Genomic DNA, 21,859 nt, shown 5'->3' with positions numbered 1-21,859 from the left:
TGACATCTGTGAAAACACTGTACTGTAGATTTACCTTAGTTAACCTTCTTTAACAGCAGGGTTATGCAGAGAATGCCTGTATGTTAAACTGACAATATAACACAGTTTGGCTTTCCTACAGAAAGCATAACAACAGTATACTACACAATGTTGGCTTGTTGCAACAAGGGGGATTTTAAATGTGAGAGACAGGTGGCAGTGCATATGACATGAATATCCAGTGAGAAGTGTCTCTCATTGGGATCATTGGGAAGGCCTTGAATGGGTGGTAATCTCAGAGCTGCCCTGGCCCCAACCTTACAGCTACAATTCCCAAGAGTATAATATGTGCGATACATCACTCAGAGGTGGTGTTGGTGGGACCAGAGCTCAAGGTCTGAAGATAAAGCACTCAAACATTGTGCAGTGAGGGGTGATCTGTGTGCTTTGGCATGCTGTCCGAACCTTGAAATTATTCTCCTTGGGTTTGCGTCTCATGATGATGTTGAAAGTCTCATATGGGTCTTCAGTGCCACTCTGAATACTGCTGGTCATGTCTTGTTGATACTGGTTCGGGTCCAGCCAAACTCGGAACGTTCTGGCGTCTCCTCGCAGCTTAGGCTTTGGTTCGGGTCCTAGAACAGTGGTGGGGAGCATACTTGTTAGAGCAAGGAGGTAATTCTAACCTTTAGTGATAAATATAGAAGTAATAAATCTAAATTTGTGTGGCAATTTTCAAAACACTGACACAAAATGTACAGTCAAAATAAAAACCTTAGCGCAGATCAGGACAGTAAAGCAGAAAACAGAAAAAAGCTTCAAAGGGACAAAGGTCAATATTAATACTGAATCTAAATCAACTAATTCTCAGAGGTAACACCATGATTTCAATATAATTTCCATTCTATCCTTATTGTACCCTTTTTTTAAAAAAAAAAAAAGGGTCACCATGGCTTGCTTTGCTGTAGTACTCTGACTCCTCAGGAACAGGGCCTACATGTTTGACTGACAGGCTGTGGGCTTTAGGCGTACTCCCATCGGGAGCCTGTGTGGTGCAGCAAATGCAGCTCTCACAGATGTCTAAATAGATTCTTGTGCAGAGTTGCAGGGCACAGAGCAGAAGAGCGAAACTCAATCCTTCTGGCCTCTCATGTCTGTGCCCATGCATTTGTATGTGTGTCTGTGTTCACATGTGTGTATAGTTACGTGGGGATCTTCACACACCCCTCCCTCACTAAGATGAGTGTGGTGACAACTTAAGAGTGAAAGCTACACCCTCAACACCATGGGATAACAATGTGGACAGCTGGGCTTAAGTGTGTGACCAGTTAAAACAAGTATGTACCATTTGTATTGAACTGTCAGGTATTGAACGGTGTGATTATATCAATACATGATTTAAAGGGAGATGCACTGCACGGTTCATCTAACTCATGTAGACTTTGTACATTGGTAACATATTTTACAGAAATGTTCTGTCTTTGAGAATTAGAGTTTTTATGAGACACTGCGAGTCAGTTATTAGTGTCTCAAAGTGCACCTCTCAGCTTGTGTCCCCCCACACCTTCACCAAGTACCCAGTGATTTATGTGACATCGCACCACCACCCAGTTAGCCAGAGTACCACTTATCCCAGTAGAAGATCTGAAAGTTTAACCAAGCCAACACCGGCAGGGCATGTTTCCTGGCAGGATGTCTATTTAGAAAGCCCTGCTCTCTGCATATTTAATCCAAACAGATGAGAGAGGATAAGGGAAAGGGTGCTTCAGTGCATGGACACATGTTCCGACAGGAGAAAAGGAAAACACTTAGAATAGCAGGGCTGCAGGCTAACTTAGGTGAACCAAACACTCAGAGGGCCTGCTCTAGGCTGTGGGGAAGAGAACAACACAGTAAACAGAGATCATGTTGCTGTATAAATATATTGTACTTTCCAGGAAAGACCAGATATTTTGGATTTAGTGTGAGCGGATTCCCTCTGTGTGAATAAACACAGAACAAACTCTTATTATATTTGATGACAGCAAATCTAAGGGTTTTTATTAGAAAAATTACAATAGTCTACAGATAAAGTTCAAGTTGTGCTAAAATCAGTTTTCTAAGAGTAAAAAGCACTGTTGCTGGCAATACCATGTTACCCTGAGACAGAGGTGAATGTTCCCTGTATGACACATCACTATATTCTGCTGGACAAGCACATTCAGTGTTCTCTAACAGACCAGATATAGCGAATGCAGCTCCTCAGTTAAATCCAATAAATACAGCAGGGGGCAAGGCCCAAAGCTCTCAGGTGTTGTTGTTGACCTCAGGTTAATGGAATGTTAATGTGAACAGGTCAGGTCTCACTTTGATTGTCACCATGACAACATCAGCCTGACCCTCTACTGAGGACCAGTCAGTGGATGATTGTCTATAGGAGGTCTGATGGGGGTGGGGGTGTGTGTGTGTGTGTGTGTGTGTGTGTGTGTGTGTGTGTGTGTGTGTGTGTGTGTGTGTGCAGGCAGGAGCACCTATAAACATACCTTCCTCAATGACACGTCCCTTGTCATCCAGCATACCCTGCACCTCGCAGCCTCTCACATACACCAGGCCAGTCTGCTCCACAAAGGGCTGGCGCCGGTCGAAGCGTGTGCCATAGGGCAGGTTGGGCCGCACCGTGATCAGAAAGCAAACATCGTGTTTCCGCAGCCCTATAGGCAAAGAGGATGGATAGAGCAGGCAGAGAGAGAGAGAGAGAAGAAAAAGAAAGGTATTTAGAGACAGAGAGAGGGAAAACGGAGAGACAGAGAAAGTTTGAAAGAGAGTGAAAAGGGCACAAAGAGAGAGAAAGAGGTGATGGAGGAGTGTTAATAAGATGGAGTAGCAGTGTGGGGGAGTTTGGGGATGCAAGAGAAACCGCCCCGTCAGCATTTGCCTGATCTTTAAAACATGAGGCTCTAATTATACAATAGGGAAAGGGCTACTGGATGGAAGGAAGTAATACTTCATACTTTCACTGAATTACAAGAGAAAAAGTAAAACCATAAAACTGGGTATAAAGAAAGTGAAGACATCAATTTAGGACACATTAGGCTTCCTTTTTAAAGCCAGTGATCACTTCATTGCTTCCACAGCATTTGCCAGCTGAAACAAACATTGGCTTGTGAACATATCCTATATCTTTCTCTGGAGAGCTAGAGCAGACAGCCTGCTGAAGGCTTTGTTGTGCTTTCTATGTTTCCAGTGAAGCAAAGTCTTTCAAAGCTGACAATCTCTTGTTGACATTATCTAGACTGCACCCATCAAACACAGAGTGACAGAGAGAAAAACGATCAGGAAATAAAACAAAGAGGCTCAGTGGAAGAGGCTACACATGAAATGGTATGTCTTCACAGAGACACAAGGTAGGCAGGGGTCATGAGTCAAGGCCCCGTGGGATGGAACAGAGTGGTAAGGGAAAACTTTATGGAGGTTATTAACTGCTTGATAGGAGGAAATAAGAAAAGTAAAGGTGCAGCAATCCAATATTATAGAGGAGAGTAAGAGGAGTGTAATAATGTATCATAGTCCTAAGAGAGGATGGAGATTTGCTGTTTTCTGAATCTGTATTGAGCATCACACAATGCAGCTGGACTGACATATGTATGTGTCATAAATGGTAGACAGACATATGAAAAGTGCTGAAAAAAGACAGAAAAGATTGACAAAAATAAATGATGGACAGACACTCATATAGTATTACCTTCCCACTCGTGCTTGATATGATCTTGTACATTGAGGTTCACAGTGACATCAGCTCGGACACGAGCAGGCCAGCTTTCCCCAATGTTGGGCTTAGCAACCTCTACTATGGAAAAGGAGGTGATCGTTTGAGCCATCCTGGCCCAGCCCCCAAACACCACTCCACCATACTCTGATTGCCTGTGCAGAGGGACAGAAACAGCAAGAAGTTAGACAAGCACTGTGGGCAGCTGTCAAGATTGAAAATCAGTTGGATTTAGGGCAGCACATGGCACTACTGCTTACTTATTTACTTTTGCAGAAACAACAAGGAAGTCGCTACATCACTTGACATAATGGGAACACTTATTATGTTAAGCAATGGGTTTCCAAATGTGGTGTACTAAATGTCACCGTCTTTTAATAAAACATTATCAATGCGCCATGCCACAATCTGAGAGGAAGACAGAGGATAAGAATCTGAAGTAAAAAGGCGAAGTGTGCTGCAGCTGAGCTAATGGTGGAAATTTGTTCTACTTATTCTGAAAAAGACAGAGATGCTTATCAGTGTGTGTGTGCAACAATCTTATTTCAAACGCAGAACCTGTTCTTTCTATATGATGATCAGATTTACTCTTATTCAAATAATTATTGCACACTTTTATCACATCCCTTTGAATATGTTGTGAAAATACAAGTATCGGACAAATACAGTAAATCTAGATTCTTCAATATTAATGCCTTATCTAAGGAAGTTCTTATTATCCCATGATTAATAAGAGATCTTTGACATTATTAAGAGTGATAATGCTATATGAGATTAACAGAAATTAAAACATTTTCTAACCTTAAACCACAGCTTTTTCAAAGTCAGAGAAATTTCTATATCTGTAGCAAGAAAAATAATAAGAGAGTCTGCATCAAGTTTCCTGCAGCTTCACACAATTGAGGACATCTCACCATGGTTTCATACGCCACACCACATCTTCTATGTCCTGTCTGATCTCATAGGTGGACTCTAGGCGAAAGAGGTTAAAGTTTCTCAACAGGTAGTCATGTAGGGTCAGGAACTGGAGGTTCAGCTTAGGCAGTGCCAGGCAACCTGAGAAGTGAGACAAATGAATAGACACAGGCACACAGAGTGAATAATAAATTAAATATGTGAGTAATTGTCATCACTTTTTCCTATACAACTGAAGGTTGAATGGGCAGTTGTACGTAGCTACCTTTGTTATATTGACTGTTTAAGTCTTTGCTTCTATACAAAGTACAGCATGTCTGCACGTTACAAAAAAATAAGGCCGTTGCTTGAATCATCAGTAGTATGTGAGTTGCTGAAGGTGTCCTTGCCAACTAAAGAGGATTCCCTAAGAGAGAGGTGCCAATTCAGTCCCATGAGTGCCCTTAGGATAAGGGATAACACAAGGCATGGGTGTGTACTTGTGACAATGAGGCACTGACGAGACATTCAAACACAATCACAGTTCACACATGCAACACACACCTTCGCCTGAGTAGTACTCTGTTGGGACAATGTTCTCATCCCAGATTATCTTCTCTGTTGGATAAAGGGGCATCTGGTTAAGTTGCTCAATCTGAGAGATTCTGCGCTCATGTCGTGACACCTGTGCATGTGTGGCAGACATAGAGAGAGAGAGAGACATGTTAGAGAAATTGGGTTAATGAAAGAAATGCTCCTCTGCCCATTCTGCTCACTGTCTAGGATCTTTATCTTCTTCACTAAAAGGCTTAAATAAATTAAATAAAAAACACGTTATCAGGTTACTCAGATCACTTTATAAAAGGAAAAATATTGAAACATTCTGGGTCATACCAGCAACCCACATTGGTTTACATGTATTTATGTCTACATGGACTGGAGGCTATGTCAAAGGATATGAAGAGTCAAAGGCAGCAGGTATTATGAGCAGGTATATTAAAGATATTTAACAGACATGGATGGCTTTGACCCTAGCACCTGCCCAACTGAGATTTTGTTGTTGTGCACACATGTGAACCCAACCATCTTTTCCATTGTATCTTTACTCTTCTGGAAAAAGACATACATCACATGAATTACTTAGTATGGGGGAGTGATACCTGCTGCTGAATACAAACCAGCTCATCTGCTTCAGCAGAGGAGATAAAAAGCCTAAACAAAGCTAACCCTGGCGCTGCTGTTCTCCCTGCCTAAGTGTTTATGACTGTGTTCTCTGCAGCATGCATGATTGTTTTGCTACCATGTGGCAGAGTCCTAGTCCTGTGGCCCCTTCCTATTAAACCCACCCGGTCAGAGATGTTGGTTGTTGGGGGCAACCTCAGGCGCACACAAATGAGTCCTCTGACATTGTCTCCTACAACAATCTAATCAGATAATTATGAAACAGCTCTTCTCCATCGCTTCTCAGAGAGGACCTGCGGAGGGTCTGAGTGGGTAATTATGAATAACCACAGGAAAAGCCTTGAAACACCCACTCTGATGAAGAGGTCTACACATGTGTGAGTGTGTATTGGGAAGACTAACGGGACAAGGGTCCAGCAGATTCCTGGAGGGTTTTTAAAAACGAAAATTTGGAGAGCAAGGGACGGGGAACCAGAGAGCACAATCAAACTAGCTCCAGCCTTTCAAGGGATACTTAAAAAAAAAAGAAAAGAAGGAAAAAAAGGCTCTCTATCTCATCAGCACCGTCTTCAATTTATCCTACGTCACACAAATGCCCACATAAAGCAGTAATTGGATTAGAAGGCAAATTCAAGAGGGACCGACGGTGAAGAGGGGATACTATATGTATTCCAAGGTCAAGAGCTAAAATTAATGACTTTAAAATGAGAAACACAAAACCTATTATGCCGTAGCGCTGACTGGCCAGCTATTGCTCTGGAAAATAACTGTTCGCCAACACTGTTTGAAGGCGTGCACGAATACCAATTATACATCTTTTATGCCAGTGGACAAGTACACAGCACAAAGTATTACTTAATTCCTTTTTTCCTTTTTACAACTAAACAATCTCGTAATAGTCAATTTAAATAAGGTCTGAGGCATTTAAAGATTTCCTGGGATACATATTTTAATTTTGATTTACAGAAAAAAGATGGGAACATATTTAGAAGAAAAAGCAACTTTTCTGGACTCACTTAAGATAGAACAAGTTCACAGTTGCAGGATAATTAGACCAATGCCCCTTTTTTTAATATCAAGATTAAATGGAATTTAATATGATTTAAAATGATTCTTTATTATCCAACACTTTCCACTGTGATACCATAGATTTGCATGGGATGAAAGACACCTAACATGGTATTTACAGCTCTAAATGCTAAAAACCAAAAATGCATAGATAGTATAATAAGAGCCCTTACACTGCACTTACCAACAGCTCAAGAAGAACCTCCTTCTCATAGGTGGTGTCCTGCCCCTCAGGCAGCTCCGGCAGCAGACATAGGTACGAGGCCACCTGGTGGAGCCTATTGGGACTACGGAGAAATATGAGATAAACAAGTGGTTAGTTAGCTAGAAGAGTAATATTTGCAAATTACACATTTACCTGACACAGTTATCCAGAGCAGGGATGAAAATAAAGCAGATGGTAACTAATTGCTAACCAAAGCTAATGATGTGGTAATGACTGAAATGGTGAAGATTAAAATGTCAACAGTGACAATGGTGACAATGATGTCTACTAACATCACACGATGATGACAAAAACATTCTGACTATTTATCATTACTTTGGTACATCATATTGAAGGGATGATGTGTAGGGGCTTTTTTGGGACACTACATCACCTTCTGAGAAAAGTTAATTTTCTAAATGGTGATGGCGACAACACTGTGTGTGTGAAGAACAGCCTTATCAAATTGTTTGTGCTTGTTAGCACTGCAGCACAAAGCAATTCTTGAGTTTGCTTTGACTCTGCAGTCCTGCTCTGTCAGCGTGTATGTTAAGAGATCGGGGTGCACTGATGCGACAGGATTATGAAAATCAAAGCCCATCTCCGTCTCAGAAAGCTGAGGCGTGGCTCTCTGCATATAGACCTGTTTTAATTAGGCTGACACACTGTGACACAGGCAGGGTCTGGTACACAACGAAGGACAGGCCCTGGACACATTGTGACAGGACTGGACAGCCACACGTGGCACTGACGGACTGTATCCGTGTATCTGCATGCATTCTGCTAGTTGTGATGCCATGCTTGGCCAGTGGGGTGGCAATTCTGCCAATGTTGCAGTTTGGTGGCCCAGTGGATGACCTGGCATAGGTCATGTGGACATTCCTTCCCTTAGCAACAAAATAACAACAGCAAAACAACTCACTCTGAGTAATGGAGATGACTGGACCAGGTCATGACTGACAGCTGAGCCACTGGCAGGGTAAGATAAGGATGTAGACATAATAGAAACTGGTCCACAGTAAGTATACTCTATAGCCCTAAGGCTGTCTAGACCCTGTTTAGATTTTAAATAAGCGATTAAACGGAAACTATTACACTAATTTGGTGTGTAATTTCATCATGCAAATTACCAAAGAGATTATCAAATCAGGTAAGAGCACTTGTATTCAACTAGTTAGATACTTGTGTAAATACGACCACGATGTGTGACAAAATCACACACCTTTTATTAAACACAAGAAAAACGCACAACTAGAACAAATGGCTGTTATGGCAGTGTAATCTGCTGAAAATTAAACTGGTTTCTGCTTTCATCTTGTTTTTGTTTTTTTCTTAGTCACATAATCTCTTCAGAATAGGAATGAACCAGGACTCATTGAAAAGTGGAGCTGTTAAAATATTAACACCCTTTCCAATGACGGGACCAAGTCACAGAACTAATTACACCAATTATTTCAACATTTCCAGTGGTGCTGACTCTCTTCAATTTGTTTCTAGCATTTCACAAAGTGATGCATACTCTTCAGTCAGGTGTTCATTCGTTTTTGGCCTGAAATGACACTCAACATGTTTTATGTAACTGGAAGAAGTATCTGTGTGTGTCTGTGTATAGGTGAGAGAATGGGATGTATATGTGTGGGCAGGCTATGCAGTAATGCTGCATATGCGTGTTTGGGGGACTTAGCAGATAAATTCAGAGCGGCGGGTGACTCGCAGCTAAGCCCATGGGTAGCGCAGCTGGAATAAACTGGCATTAGCATGAGTTGTTTGGATGAAAAGTGCCTCGTTAAATCTGATTGGCATATTTGGAGTTACCCAGGAGCTTCTTTGGTGACAGTTGTGGAGCAGGGAACAATGCAGTTCCTGCTATATTCAAAACCCTAATTCTGGGAAAAGGAGCAGAGCTTCTAGAAATACATGAAATCGTTCAGCTAAGTCTTTACCTGATTCAGCTCAGCTCGGCTCATAACCCTCTGCCTGACTCAAAGAAACTTAGTATGGGGTTTAAGCATTTATAATCCATTACAGAAGTTTAAAAGAGTTGATGATATACAAACATCGACTGCAAAGAGGAAATTTGTGGTGTTTCAATATGGCACCTCAGAGCAATCATGGCATATAAAGACATCACATACTGTACAAACAAACAAGTAATCAGTCACTCACTCAGAGTGTGCTGATGACGGCTTACAGACCCTCTAAAAGTCACTAATTAAAAAATTTCATTATGATATCAAATGCCAAGAAAGGTTAGAAACCCTGAAGTAATTACAAATTACAGATAAATCAATGTCTTTTCACTTTCCTTCATGCACATGTACGAGTTAAAAAAAAAACAAAACACACACTGGCCGATGCATCAAAGTGAGGGTGCTTTTTGGCTCTTTGGCCAGCTAATATGATCTGACAAACACAGCTGTTCAAAGAGTTTATTCTCAAGCCACTGAAAATCGATTAAATTAATGAGGCGCGCCTCTCTCTCTGGCTGGTACCAGCTGCCTGTTCAAGGGCTTCCTAGCTGCCATTTAGCAGGGAAGTCAGGCAGCAAAGGTGGTCTGGTGCTTCACTGCAACATCGGACCAAGATGGGTACAGGTTTGCATGTGTACCTGTATGTTACTGAGGCTTATATGTTTTGGTGGTGAGAAGAACCTTTTATAAGTTATAGGTCATATCAGTGTATCTCTTTCTGTACTGGTTTGCCTCTGGGAAACTCTTTAAACCAAGGACAGTGCTTTTAGAGAAAAATGTAAAAATGATGGTATTTTCTCTTAATACCTTCCAGAAAGGTAAATAGAGTGTAGTCCTACATGAAGCAAAATGGTATTAAGCAAACAAAGGTGAGCCACCTTTAAGTACATGTGCAGTACATTTACACACCAGAAAGCTAAAACAACGCTCTTGCTAAAGCAATTTTATTATTAACGGGTCACTGTAATTTTACTCAGTCCAATCATGCATAACCTCCCACATCTCTCCATCTGCACACTGATTAACTGCAAGTTCATTTCATGATTCATTTCAGATGTTTTGATTTACCTGAGATGCCCAAAGTGTTTGGTCAAGGATTCTCGAGTGTCTACTGAGGCTACATTCGACAGAGCAAAGTCGTGCAACTCTGGGAAATGAGCAAACGTTGCCCTCTGCAAGACAGAAAACACAGTGTAAAACCCTGAGTACATAGCATCACGATATCAACATTATTACTTCTACTACCAGACCTGGATCTGTTACTCAAAAATGATGCTACACGCAGCGAAGGTTATTTTGTTTCCTAAGATACGCAAACGATAACTGCTACACAATACACACATGCAAAGTTGGGCAATTGTTAAGCAATTTTGAGACACCTCACTAAGTCGCAATTAAGTATCATTGTGTGACTAGAGCTCTCAAACAGTTCAGCAAAATACACCACTGCATGTCCGTGTGTACTCTTTTACGTATCTTTACCTGCAGGGAGGTGATTCTGTCATAGTGCAGAGTAGTCATCTCTTTCTCTGTCAGGGCGGTTCCTGTCTGGTCACTGATCTCAAAGCCTGTGTAGAACTTCAGCATGTCCAACAGCTACAGAGACGACAGCAAAAGTTACGTCTACACATGAAAATCAGTGCAGGGGTGATTTTGATCTCAATATGCATGTTTACAATAATTTCAAGAGCACATGCTCATATTTTCTCATGTTTGTATGTGTGTAATACCTGGCAGAAGAGGTGTCCCTCCTTCTCTCTCTTGGTGAGGCTGGACAGGTGGCAGCTGACCACCAAGTGAGAGTCATCCAACACTGTATTAAACCAACGCCTGGTGGGCAGCAGGGCCTGGACACAAAGAACACTATTTAAGCACTGCAATAAATGCTTAGAGTTGTGGTTTACTGACGGTTTACTGACTGACAAAAATGATCTGATATTCCTCCACCACAGGAAAAAAGGAATGTGGTATTGTATAAACTGACACCTCTCAGGGGTCAAAAGAATCAATTCATCCAACAACAACCACAGTTCCGAGAATCTGGACCACGATTATCCATACATCTTATTGATCCATGGTCTTTTCTTGTCTTGAGGTTGTTTTGAAACATATGATAGAGAGAAACAATGAGGCGAACTGACAGCGAGATGTGAAGACAACAGGGGAAAAACTGGCTCAGCTACTTCTATAGCCACTATTTATTTGCTTGTTGTTACACAGGAACATGACGTGAAGGCAGAAACAGAGGAAACCTGTCAAAATGAGGAAACAGAGGTGCTTTGGTATGAATATAACAAAGAAACACTGAACGTGTTGATGAACTGAGTGAGAGGAAGACTGGTGCCCACAGAACAAAAAAGGAGCCTATTACACTGTACAGGCTGTAAGAGAGAAGAACTGCCCAGAGAAAGAAATTAGCATTGTGAAATAGAATATGAAATGGAATATTGAAATGCAAAACGCCAACAAAATGAAATATCTATTTTTTTATTCATGAAAGCTGCTTTTCAAAAGGCAGAGGGTGCAGCACGTGATACGTGAACACAGAGAGCAGATACCTTTACATCCAACGGCCATCTTTGATCTCAACACAGTCCTGACAGCCAGCATAAAACGGGCATGAAATCGGGGATCTTTTTTCCCCTGCATTAATTTTCAGGGCGTCAACAGATAGGGGAAGTATGGATTTCAGGCGACTGAAGCTTTGTAAAAGGATAGTGCTAAAGGACAAGAGATGTCTCTGGAGACAGTCCACTGGCCGGCCACTAGCCGCTGCCAGGAAAAGCAAGGCCGGCCTGTCAGCAGACAGCCAGATGAAATCTATTGAGCTCCCTTGCTAGTAACAGGAGATCTGCAAAGGCAGCAGGAGCAACAATCTTACGTGACATTGTGTCTTCACTCCAGATAGCCAACCACATCTGCAAGGTTGCCTCCCTAAAACGCTGTGTCAAAAATCCATTTTCCCTAATTATTTCTTTTAAACCAACCAATATAATGGTTCAGAAATGTTCCTCTTTACCTACTTCATCACCTTCATCATCTTCCAACAAAATCTGGTATATACTCAGTCCAGGTCTACGTGGTAAAAGGGGCATTTGTCTTGTAATCCAAACCCCTGTCAGACCAACACAGTGACACAGGTTAAGCCAGCGTTTGTAGCCAATCTATATATGAGAAAAAGGACAATGTTTGCACATTTGAGTAGAGCTGCTCAGTACGCTGCAGATCCGCCCCAGGCCAAGTACAAAGAAGCCAAGACAACAAATCATAAATAAAATGTGAAAACAGTGAAATTGCAGAATTTCAATTCTTCATTCAAACTGTTAGGATGAATACAGATACATTTGCATATTTAAAAAATACCGAAAAGACTTCCACTGCATTTCACAAGACGTTCTTCAATTTTGTAGGCAACAAAACGTAAATGAGGAATCGAGACCGAGACATTTGATGGTGAACTTAGAATTTAAAAAGTGATAATAACACGATACAGCGCAGAAATAATATAAGCTATTACTCCTTTATACCCAGGGGTTATTCTCAGATCTTAAGTCAAACACATGCCGCACATTATCCTACACCTTATACCACGTCAAAAAGCCATCATGCTAAAAATAACCTTTCCTCATCCTCTGATCAAAGACTACTGTTTCAAATCCTGCATAGCTTTGCAGACAGCAATGACAGAGACGCATCGGGAGGAGCTGAGACTGGACATTTATCCACTGTCTGTTGACCTGAGTTAGCTATAAACATGAAGGACAAAAGGCCATTGAGCTCTGCAGATATGGATGTCGACACCACTTCGTTCATCAGGATACCATGATGAAGCAAATGTACTGTAGACTTATACTCTTCTAATGTACATGCAAAGAGAAAATTAGTTTCTGACTAGACTGTGTTAAGACTGAGAGCATTGCATTTCACTGTAATCTCTTTTAGCATGAGAAAGTTCAAATAGCACAACTTCATATTCGCTGAATACGGCCGTGGAATGGTAGGCTGTGTCTTACCTCCAAATCAATCATGAGTTCAATGAATCTCTCACAATAATGTACTTTGTCCATGGATACAGTCTCTGTGGAAAAGGAATGAAGATCATAGAGGTTAGCACTTCACTTTTGATCGGGGAGTGCACGCTGTCAGTGACAAATGCAATCTGACAGAAAAGCAGACATGACTGTATGAACATACAAGGCCAAAACAAGATGGGGAGCTGCGAGATGTAGCAGTAAAAAGGAGGTTGTGTAGTTATCACCAAGGACATGAGGACAGCAAACGCATGTGGACAACACCGAGGTGCCATGCTGAGTGTGTGAGCCTCACTAAGAGATACTGCTTTGCCAGCACAGCAGCATGCTGGGACCTCAGTCCTCATTAAGCATGTTGGTGTGCTTGCTTGTGTGTGTAAGTGTGCATGCACTCAAAGTTGAAGCATGCAGCAAGAATTAGAGTGATGTGACTCCTGCTGTTCTTTAGATTATAATCTACCCTGTCAGGTTTGAATTCTACCTAAACACACAAATACACATGGTCTGTTTTTAGCATTCAGGTGGGGGGCCTCTGTGTCGGCCTGCATTACAACATAATAGTCAGTGCCAGTGGCTCCATGGCAGCTGGAGCACATGCTCCTTCAGGAGCTGCACAACTCAGAGAGAAAAGAAGGAGTGGTGGAAGTGAAATACTGACAAAAAGGGCAAATATTGTGCTTCATACAGGCAACATGGCCCTGGTTAGAAAAGATGTGCTCTCTGACACTGTGAAAGCTCTAGGAAAGCCTTAGTGCATTAATCATGCTAGGAGAGGTAGTGAGAGCAAACGCAAAATCCTGTTTTGGGACCAAAGCCACAGGAAGAATCACCCAGGATGATTAATTTTAGCCAGTAGGTAGAGGTAGAAATCAAAACCAGAGATGCACTTTTTTTTTTTTATTAAAAAGAAAGTCAAAATCCAACGGCCATTCTTCTTGCTGAAGGAATTCAATGTTAAGTAGTTGTACACAATAACACTATGAGATCCCAAGGAAAATAAAAGTGTTTTTTCCTGTTTACCTGAGGGTGGTATTGAGGTGAGAACCCCAAGAAATTTTTTAATCAGAGCTGAGAGGAAGGTCCTCTCTTTTCTTGCCCTAGGGAAGACAGAAAAGAAGATCAGAAACCTATAGGGTACAACACATAACTTACTGTATAAATCTGTCTGTATAAATCTGAACACGCTAGCAAAGGAAATAAAATTACTGCTCAGCTGCGTCAGCATCCATCTTATCGAATTTCTTCTTTATTAGATTCCAGAACTTCTGCAGCTTTGGAACTTTCTTTAGCTCGTGTTGAAGTCTGGACTGCAAACATGACAGAAACAAATCAGTACAGTCTATTTTATCTAAGAATTAGTGTCATAGCATTGAAGCAATACTTTCCAATGAAATTATCAAACAAATTAATTACTTTGTATGCACCAATAACCCACAGAGAAACTTAATTAGGGTAATAGGTTGACATCTTACTGGTAAGAGGCACATCCACATAGGCAGAGAGATGAGCTGCTGCACCTGTTCTCTGATCAAATCTACCTCCTGGGAAAGAAAGAGAGGGAGAGAGGGAGGGAGTTGTCAAAATGTATTGCATATGACAGATTTTTATTACACTTCAGCCCATAATAAAAGTCTGCAACTAAAATATTTAGAGGCCTTTATACGATACACTCAAAGTGCAGCAGGCTATCACAGCAGATTTTAAAGTGAGACATCTGCAGTGCTTCCCAGTGGTTTAATGCGGCTGCAGGATACAGATGGGTGTGTGTTGACCCAAGTTGTTCTGCCTAGTCCATTACTGCCACCTAGTGGACTTAACAAACAATTACCTTAATTTCCTCATACACAGTATTTTTTTTTTCCAACAAGGCATTTTGGCATTGATACCATTAATAAGCAAAATCCTCATTATTGAAATTGCCATGCTAATCCTTAAAGTCATATTTAGAGTAACAACAACAGATTTATGATATAATAAATGTAAAATTTGAAAATTCGAGAGGAAAAGCTCAGTTAAGTGGTTCATATTTGCTCTTTGGTGCCATGATAAGCGATGCAGAATTTTTAAAATAAATCTGTGCAGCCTGGTTTTATTTAATAAAAACGTTACTTTAAATCATGTAAATATTGTAATCAGAATATAAGATAATAATCTAGTTACTGGCATGTACACAAACATGCTCATTTATCCTGCGTGCAGAAGAATAACCCTCCCAGACATTACCAAAGATACTAATTTCACCAGTGGGTAAGTCAAGACACTAGTATTATATTAGTGTAGTGGTACTAACCAGACTGTTGAAGCAGTGGTCCAGGAAGACCAGCAGCACAGTTTGTTCCTTCAGAGTGAGGCCAGCCTCCTCGCCCGCCAACACAGCTTCCATCACACATTTGAAGAAGAAAGGGAAGTGGGTGGGCTCCTTCTTGAACACCTGATGTACAGTATACAACAGGAAAGATATCATTATAGAATGCCATCATTTTGAATGATAGTTGTGTAAGTGGTGAATACAGTGTTCAAGTAATTTGCACAAATATGGTCTCTGCAGAAGCTGGGTAACAATGCAAAGACAATTAGCCTAAACTTAGATAAGGATTAATTTTACCTCCCAAGCTGGGACATTTTCTCTGAACTTCTCATTGACAATGCAACAAATGGACATGAGGTAGGCATTGCTGGACACCTCAGGAGTGTAGTTCACCCACAGGTAGTTCTCAAGGTACTGGCTGAAAGATGGGAAAATAAATGAGTATCTATTCATTTGATAGCTACTTAATAAATAGAAGGAATAAGAGGAAGTGAAATATTTCACCTGAACTCAAGCAGCATGATTTTTCTGATGGCAAATCTGAAAACATACAGGAAAGACAATAACAAGTGTAAAATATGTATATTGCGGTAAAATGGCAGTTTAATGTAAAGATGCTATATATTCACTTACTTGGACTTGAGAATCTCTTTTTCATAAACATCTTCCATCACCTAAACAAACAGCAAAGAATGTTAGAATTTTTAGGGTAAACACAGAGGACCCCCACCGCAATGCCAAAAACATAAGTTTGTCTGTTCAGGTTCAGTTTATTCACTGGTAAAAGCAGCACTTTACACCTCTTTACCATTTTACTGCATGGAACCAAATTATTAAAAGACATTTTGGTTAGTTCCAACACACTATTATAAATGCAGTGTACAGAACACTGCCACTTATTTGCAAAAGTAGTTCAACCAAAAAGTATGGATATTTTCCCATCTAAGACGTGGCAATGCATGTATCTCACCTTAGGGTCAAATGGTAGTTTATTCTTTGCATGAGGAGCCCAATATTTATTAGCCAACTGAAACAAGAAATAAGAAAAACATCAGTGATAGTAAGCATGGCAGCTTGAATATACAAAAGTTCATCGAGCAACACAGAAGTTGTGTTTAATAAGACACATATTTTGGTTTAATACCAAACACACAACTATCTATCGAAAGAAAAATTCTCCAACTTTTACTCTACACAGAACATTGTGTTCAGCACAAATCCTCAAGTCCTCTGTCACAAGTACACTCCTCCCATTTGATCCCATTTTCCACCCCATACATACAGTAAGTATGTTTTGGTATAACAGATCATGTAATAAGTATCTTCTATCCAAGTACAATTCAGGTTCACGTATAAGATCATTTACAGGTGAATTTGCAGGTGAGGAGACAATCTCTTGATCTTCAGCATAATAAGCATGGAAAACATATTTCAACGCACAGAGCTCGACCACATATGTAGTTTAGCGGTAAAATGTAAATTACCTGTGTGACATATTCTGCGTTAATCTGAGACACAGAAGGAGCTGCAGCCTTTTTAGCGGGTGTTTCTTTCTCCATGGTGGCCTTCTCAAGCAGCTACACTGGCGGGTGTGAGAAAAAGAGTAGAAATAAAGCAATTTATTGTTTGAAAGATGCTCTAGGTGTTCACCGAGGCAAACAAGCTATTAATATGGCTATTTGTAAATATGGGGCAACGAAGCTACATGTAAACATAGTGCTGAGAAAGTAAGCTAGTTAGGTTAAAAAAGTTTAATAGGTTAGGTTGTATGATAAAGAATAGTGAAGTGTGTACAATTCTAAATATTATTATGATTGCGAATCTCTGCTTTACGCATCTACAGAATCTTATTAAAATAGCGATGTACAATACTGACATTAGTAGACGTTAGCTGTTTCACCTCATCGTTAGGTGATGAGCTAAGCTAATTAGCCAGTGATACAAAGATAGTTTACTCAAATAGTTCTTGGTGATATCGATACACGCAGTCCCATGGCGTAAACAAATATACGATAAAATAAGCTCACTAACCTTTATTCGTTTTACAGCATGTGTGGAGCGCCGTGAGAAGGTTCGTTAGGCATGTACACAACCAAAAACGCGCTGTATGCGACTGACTTCCTAAATGGGTACGTCCTTAAAATCGTCCCCGGCTACAAAATGCATGTCTTCCGGAACGGAACGTTCCCCTTTCATATTTCTTGACAAACGTCAACTCTTGACTGTTGTGTGTGGAAACTGTGGGGAGAAAGTATGCTGAATATAGCAATAAAAAAAGTACAAAAAAAAACCAAAAAAAACGAAAATATGAAACAGTACTCCAATTTGCTAAGTAAATAATGAAAACATAACTAAAAATTGGTCTTAAGTGAAGTACCACAAGGTTATTATTTTCAAGTATTTATTTTTGAGTACTGTTTTACTCTACAGACAGAATAAACTGAGCAGGATTCACTGCAAAATACGAGATAAAACAAGATTTAAAATATTCATACCTTATTATGTACCTATTACACACTTTACATACATGTATACAAACATATTGACAAATTGTGATCATCATCAACACCGTTTTACACACACACAAAAAAAAAACATCTCACTGATTATCAATGAGTCAGTCTGTGTGTTCTGACATGTGCGGATTGTGTGAAGGTTTTGCCACAAATATCACACTTAAATGGCCTCTGACCCGTGTGGATAAGATAATGCCTCTTAAGTTTAGAGGGAGAGACAAAATTCTTGAAGCAAATGTCACAATGATTCTTCTGGGCTGACTCCGACATCTTAGGCTGAACATTAGCTGAACAAAGATGTTGCTTAAGATCATTTTTGCTCTTAAAACTTTCAGAGCACTTGTCACATTCAAACACAGTTAGAGGTTCACACCAGTACTCATCTGGGAAATCTGCCTGGGTTTGATTCTCACCCACAGAAGTCACAAGTTCATCACTGATAACCTTGTTGCTATCTGAAATAGTTGGAACTCCTTTATGCTGACATGGTATTTCTACATTATGTGCATTACCCTCATAATGATGTGACAATGGAGCTGCCATGTTTTGATTTTGGACAAGCTTATTTATCTCAAAAGCAAGCTCAGAGGGAAATGAATAACTATGATGGTCAGTAACCTCACCATAACTTTCTGTAGTTTGATTGGAATTTTCTCTCTGGTTTTTCTCTGGTTCGTTATTATCATCTTGTAAGCCTACTTCCGGTACTGCCAGCCATTCGGTCTCTATTGCCTCTGTGCAATAAGATAAATCTCCATCAGTAAATGAGTAATGACCAACACTGGTATAATGCGACTCTGCCTGCTCTCTTATTGCATCCACGTTGAAATCTGTACAATCAGTAAGGTTTTCAATGATTTCATCCTGGAGAGGGTTGGTATTTATCATTTCTCTTTGGGTATAATCGGAGATCCTGTTTACTTGTCTGCATCTCTGCTCATGAACTTTTAGATGACCATGCTGTGTGAAGGTTTTGCTGCACAAAGTACATCTATATGGCCTTATCCCAGAGTGAGTGACCAAGTGCCTTGACAACTTATATGGAGAAGCAAAGGTTTTACAGCATATCCGACAAATGTGAAGTTTCTTTTTCTTACAAGTATTACCTTTAGTGTTTGTCTTAAAGACACTGTTCACTTTTGTGATAGATTTTTCATGCCTGGCACAGAGCAGCACACTGTCTCCTTTACTTAAAGCACTGTCAAAAACTGAATGTGTAGTTTCTGTGTTCACAGAGTTTTGCTGTGGTGGGATACGAACAGTGATCCTTGGGTAAAACTGCTGTTCACTATCCATTCTAAGTTTTCTGTTGTCCACCTGTTGGTGGACGGGTTTGAATGGTTTCCTCTTACAGTGTGTCCTTTCATGGGTTTTCAGATGTGAGGCTTGCCTAAAAGCTTTTCCACACGTGGAACACTGAAATGGTTTCAGGCCTGTGTGAACCATCTCATGCCTTTGTAATTTAGAGGCACTCGGAAAACACTTTAAACACTGTAAGCACTTGTGTTGTACATTGCCTGGATTTTGCATTGATTTAGCAGTCTGTGTCCTTTTCACATTCACTTTCGAAACCTCATTTTTCTTGGAGCTATGTGGCAACAATTTGTTCTCCAATTCTCTCTTGTCATAATTCCGAAGAATCACTATAGAAGGGGTCTTATCCAGGTGTTTTGCAGAGATGACATCTCTGTCAGTGTATGTCTCAACATCTTTTTTATGCACTAACACTTCCTGGATCGGGAGATCTCCTGCAGTCCTTGTGCTAAACCCACTTATGCGTGAAGGCGGCCGATTGATATAAAGCGATCGCTGTTTGTGATATCTGGACCACAGGTGAGTGCGACAGTGGACCCTCAAGTGTGTTTTCTGCCGAAATCTCTTTCCACACATCTCACATCCAAAGGGCCTCTGTCCAGTATGAGTCAGCAGGTGCCTCTGCAGTTTTGAGCCAGATGGAAAACATTTTGAACATGTATGGCATTGATGTAAAGTGTTAATTCTCTGCTGCTTACTGGTGGCATGGCAGGTTTCCCTCTGCTGTTCTACTGATGCAATTAACGCAGTCTCCCGGGGAAAAGAGTCACTGCAATTTTCACTCCATGTTTCTGGTTTAACAACAATGTTCAAGTCAATGGGGTGTGCATGATTAGGTTTAGGTAAACGTTCTATTGCTTCAGAATTGGACATTTTCGCATCACTACTGTTTTGCACAGCAGTAGGACTTTCCAATTCTTTTTGGTTCATATGAATTTTATGATGACGTATTAAATTAACTGCCAGACGAAATGATCTGTTGCAGATCATACACTGGAATGGTTTCACATCTTTTTGTGTCAAGTATTGAGGCTCGTCACCTGTTATATCACAAACACCCTGACACTGACTGCTTGTATTTAGTGGTTGTCCTGGTTTTACAATTGCATCCAATTTGATTTCAGCCTTGTTCAGGTCCTGCACAGTATTTACACTTATCTTACATTGTAACTTGAATTCCACTGATGAATTCACAGGAGTGTGATGACTGGTGGGTTGTGGAAGTGATGACTGAGGCTGTAGAGTTGAGGTTTGACTGTCATTACAAAGCCTCTGTCTTTTCCTTGCATTGATTGCAGAAAGTGAACATTTATTTGCTGTGCTTAAGTGAGATTTCAAGTGTGCCTTTTGTCTAAAGGCTTTCCAGCAGATTGTACATGAGTAGGGTTTCTGGCCTGTATGAATAAGAAAATGTCGTTGTAATTTGGATGGTGAACAAAAGGTTTTAAGACATTTAGGACACTGGTGTTTCAGAGTCATTTTGCTTGTACTGGAGATCAATTCTTGTGACTGCACACACGTCTTGGAATGGGCCTTCTTACAAAAAGTCTGGCCCCTCTGAAATGGCTTGTTATGAGTTGGTAAATGAATCCAAAGCTGAAGAGATGAACTAAATGACTTCAAACAGATTTTGCAGGTGTGTCCATTCTGGGCTTTGCACATAGATGTGTCCACATTTGCAGAAGGAACTTGATCCCGATGTGTTGGATCCATATGGGTCACTGAGCCATTACTTATATGAGGCTTATTTTTGGGTGGATTTTCAGTCTGAAACAACGGAAGAAAAACGTTGTGATTTACATATCCACTTTCCCATTCTGGCTGGGAGGCCACTGATGACATCATAGTGTAATTACTACTGACATGTGTGCTCATTCCTGCCGCTGGTTTATCTTTTTTTTTTCGTTGCTGGTTATTTGTTAAAATGCCATCCTGCAGACTGCCTGTTGGAAGCAGTGAATGGTGGACTTTCTCCAAGTGTGTTCTTAAATGCCCAGATTGCGTGAAGGATTTTCCACAGATTTTACAGATGAAGGGCTTCTGGCCAGTATGGATAACATGATGTCTCTGAAGTTTATACGGTGATGAGAAAGATTTTGGACAAACAGGGCACTGATGCATTTTCAAATCACCTCCTTAGTGATTTCTTTTCCCAATGGGTAATCTTCTTACAAGGCCTAGGGCAAAGCATAAGGCATAAAAATTCAAAGCAAGGAAGGAGTGAGTTAGCAGTGCAACTGACAATTTACAATAGGAAACATTACTGTAATAATACGACTAACCTCCCTATAATTAATATTTAAATAAAGTGTGCCTTGTGTAACCAAACTTACATATAAAAACTGTCTACAATATATTACTGCAATGAAACTGTACAACAATTATCATACATATGACTGACATTATACGCTAATAACACTTGACAAAGGCGTTAACAACATAACAGAAAAATTGCTGTAAACGTCGAAACCAGCTAACAGCGGTTGCTTTGCTGGTGTATAAGTCAAAAACACTTACTATAGACGTTCAGAGCCCCTTTACAACTAATGTATTCATTATTAGTTAACAATGTGTGTATCGTATTTAGCTTTCTAGCTAACGGTGCAACAATCTCTGACGTCACCCCAGCAACAAGAATGTACGTCCC

General features: G+C 40.5%; 2 protein-coding genes across 4 annotated transcripts in view; both read right to left on the bottom strand.

Annotated features, from left to right (window-relative positions):
* Positions 1 to 17,534, bottom strand: part of aqr (aquarius intron-binding spliceosomal factor) — a 46,903-nt gene extending 29,369 nt beyond the window's left edge. For 2 of the 3 annotated variants that reach the window (XM_071497859.1, XM_071497861.1), the window contains exons 1-20: positions 17,414 to 17,534; positions 16,867 to 16,964; positions 16,353 to 16,409; positions 16,016 to 16,056; positions 15,887 to 15,922; positions 15,680 to 15,800; positions 15,365 to 15,505; positions 14,547 to 14,615; positions 14,281 to 14,381; positions 14,095 to 14,171; positions 13,057 to 13,121; positions 10,774 to 10,890; positions 10,526 to 10,639; positions 10,112 to 10,215; positions 7,053 to 7,155; positions 5,183 to 5,303; positions 4,639 to 4,780; positions 3,701 to 3,879; positions 2,502 to 2,669; positions 445 to 614 (exon numbers count right to left, since the gene is read on the bottom strand). In XM_071497859.1, coding sequence (XP_071353960.1) covers positions 445 to 614; positions 2,502 to 2,669; positions 3,701 to 3,879; positions 4,639 to 4,780; positions 5,183 to 5,303; positions 7,053 to 7,155; positions 10,112 to 10,215; positions 10,526 to 10,639; positions 10,774 to 10,890; positions 13,057 to 13,121; positions 14,095 to 14,171; positions 14,281 to 14,381; positions 14,547 to 14,615; positions 15,365 to 15,505; positions 15,680 to 15,800; positions 15,887 to 15,922; positions 16,016 to 16,056; positions 16,353 to 16,409; positions 16,867 to 16,941 — 2,001 coding nt within the window. In that variant the 5' untranslated portion in view covers positions 16,942 to 16,964; positions 17,414 to 17,534. The remainder of the gene's footprint in view (positions 1 to 444; positions 615 to 2,501; positions 2,670 to 3,700; positions 3,880 to 4,638; positions 4,781 to 5,182; positions 5,304 to 7,052; positions 7,156 to 10,111; positions 10,216 to 10,525; positions 10,640 to 10,773; positions 10,891 to 13,056; positions 13,122 to 14,094; positions 14,172 to 14,280; positions 14,382 to 14,546; positions 14,616 to 15,364; positions 15,506 to 15,679; positions 15,801 to 15,886; positions 15,923 to 16,015; positions 16,057 to 16,352; positions 16,410 to 16,866; positions 16,965 to 17,413) is intronic. The other variant, XM_071497860.1, reaches the window with a different exon arrangement.
* Positions 17,535 to 17,772: 238 nt separating this feature from the next.
* znf770 (zinc finger protein 770) lies at positions 17,773 to 21,859 on the bottom strand. The gene is made up of 2 exons (XM_071497862.1): positions 21,730 to 21,859; positions 17,773 to 21,389 (listed from the first exon to the last, which is right to left on the bottom strand). The coding sequence occupies exon 2, from the start codon at positions 21,331 to 21,333 to the stop codon at positions 17,992 to 17,994; it is 3,342 nt and encodes a 1,113-aa protein (XP_071353963.1). The 5' UTR covers positions 21,334 to 21,389; positions 21,730 to 21,859; the 3' UTR covers positions 17,773 to 17,991.

This window comes from Trachinotus anak, unplaced genomic scaffold (assembly GCF_046630095.1).
Source record: "Trachinotus anak isolate AG129_WGS33_773 ecotype Australia unplaced genomic scaffold, CSIRO_AGI_Tana_v1 ptg000015l, whole genome shotgun sequence".
Taxonomy (NCBI): Eukaryota; Metazoa; Chordata; class Actinopteri; order Carangiformes; family Carangidae; genus Trachinotus; species Trachinotus anak.
This window is presented reverse-complemented; position numbering and strand designations above follow the sequence as displayed.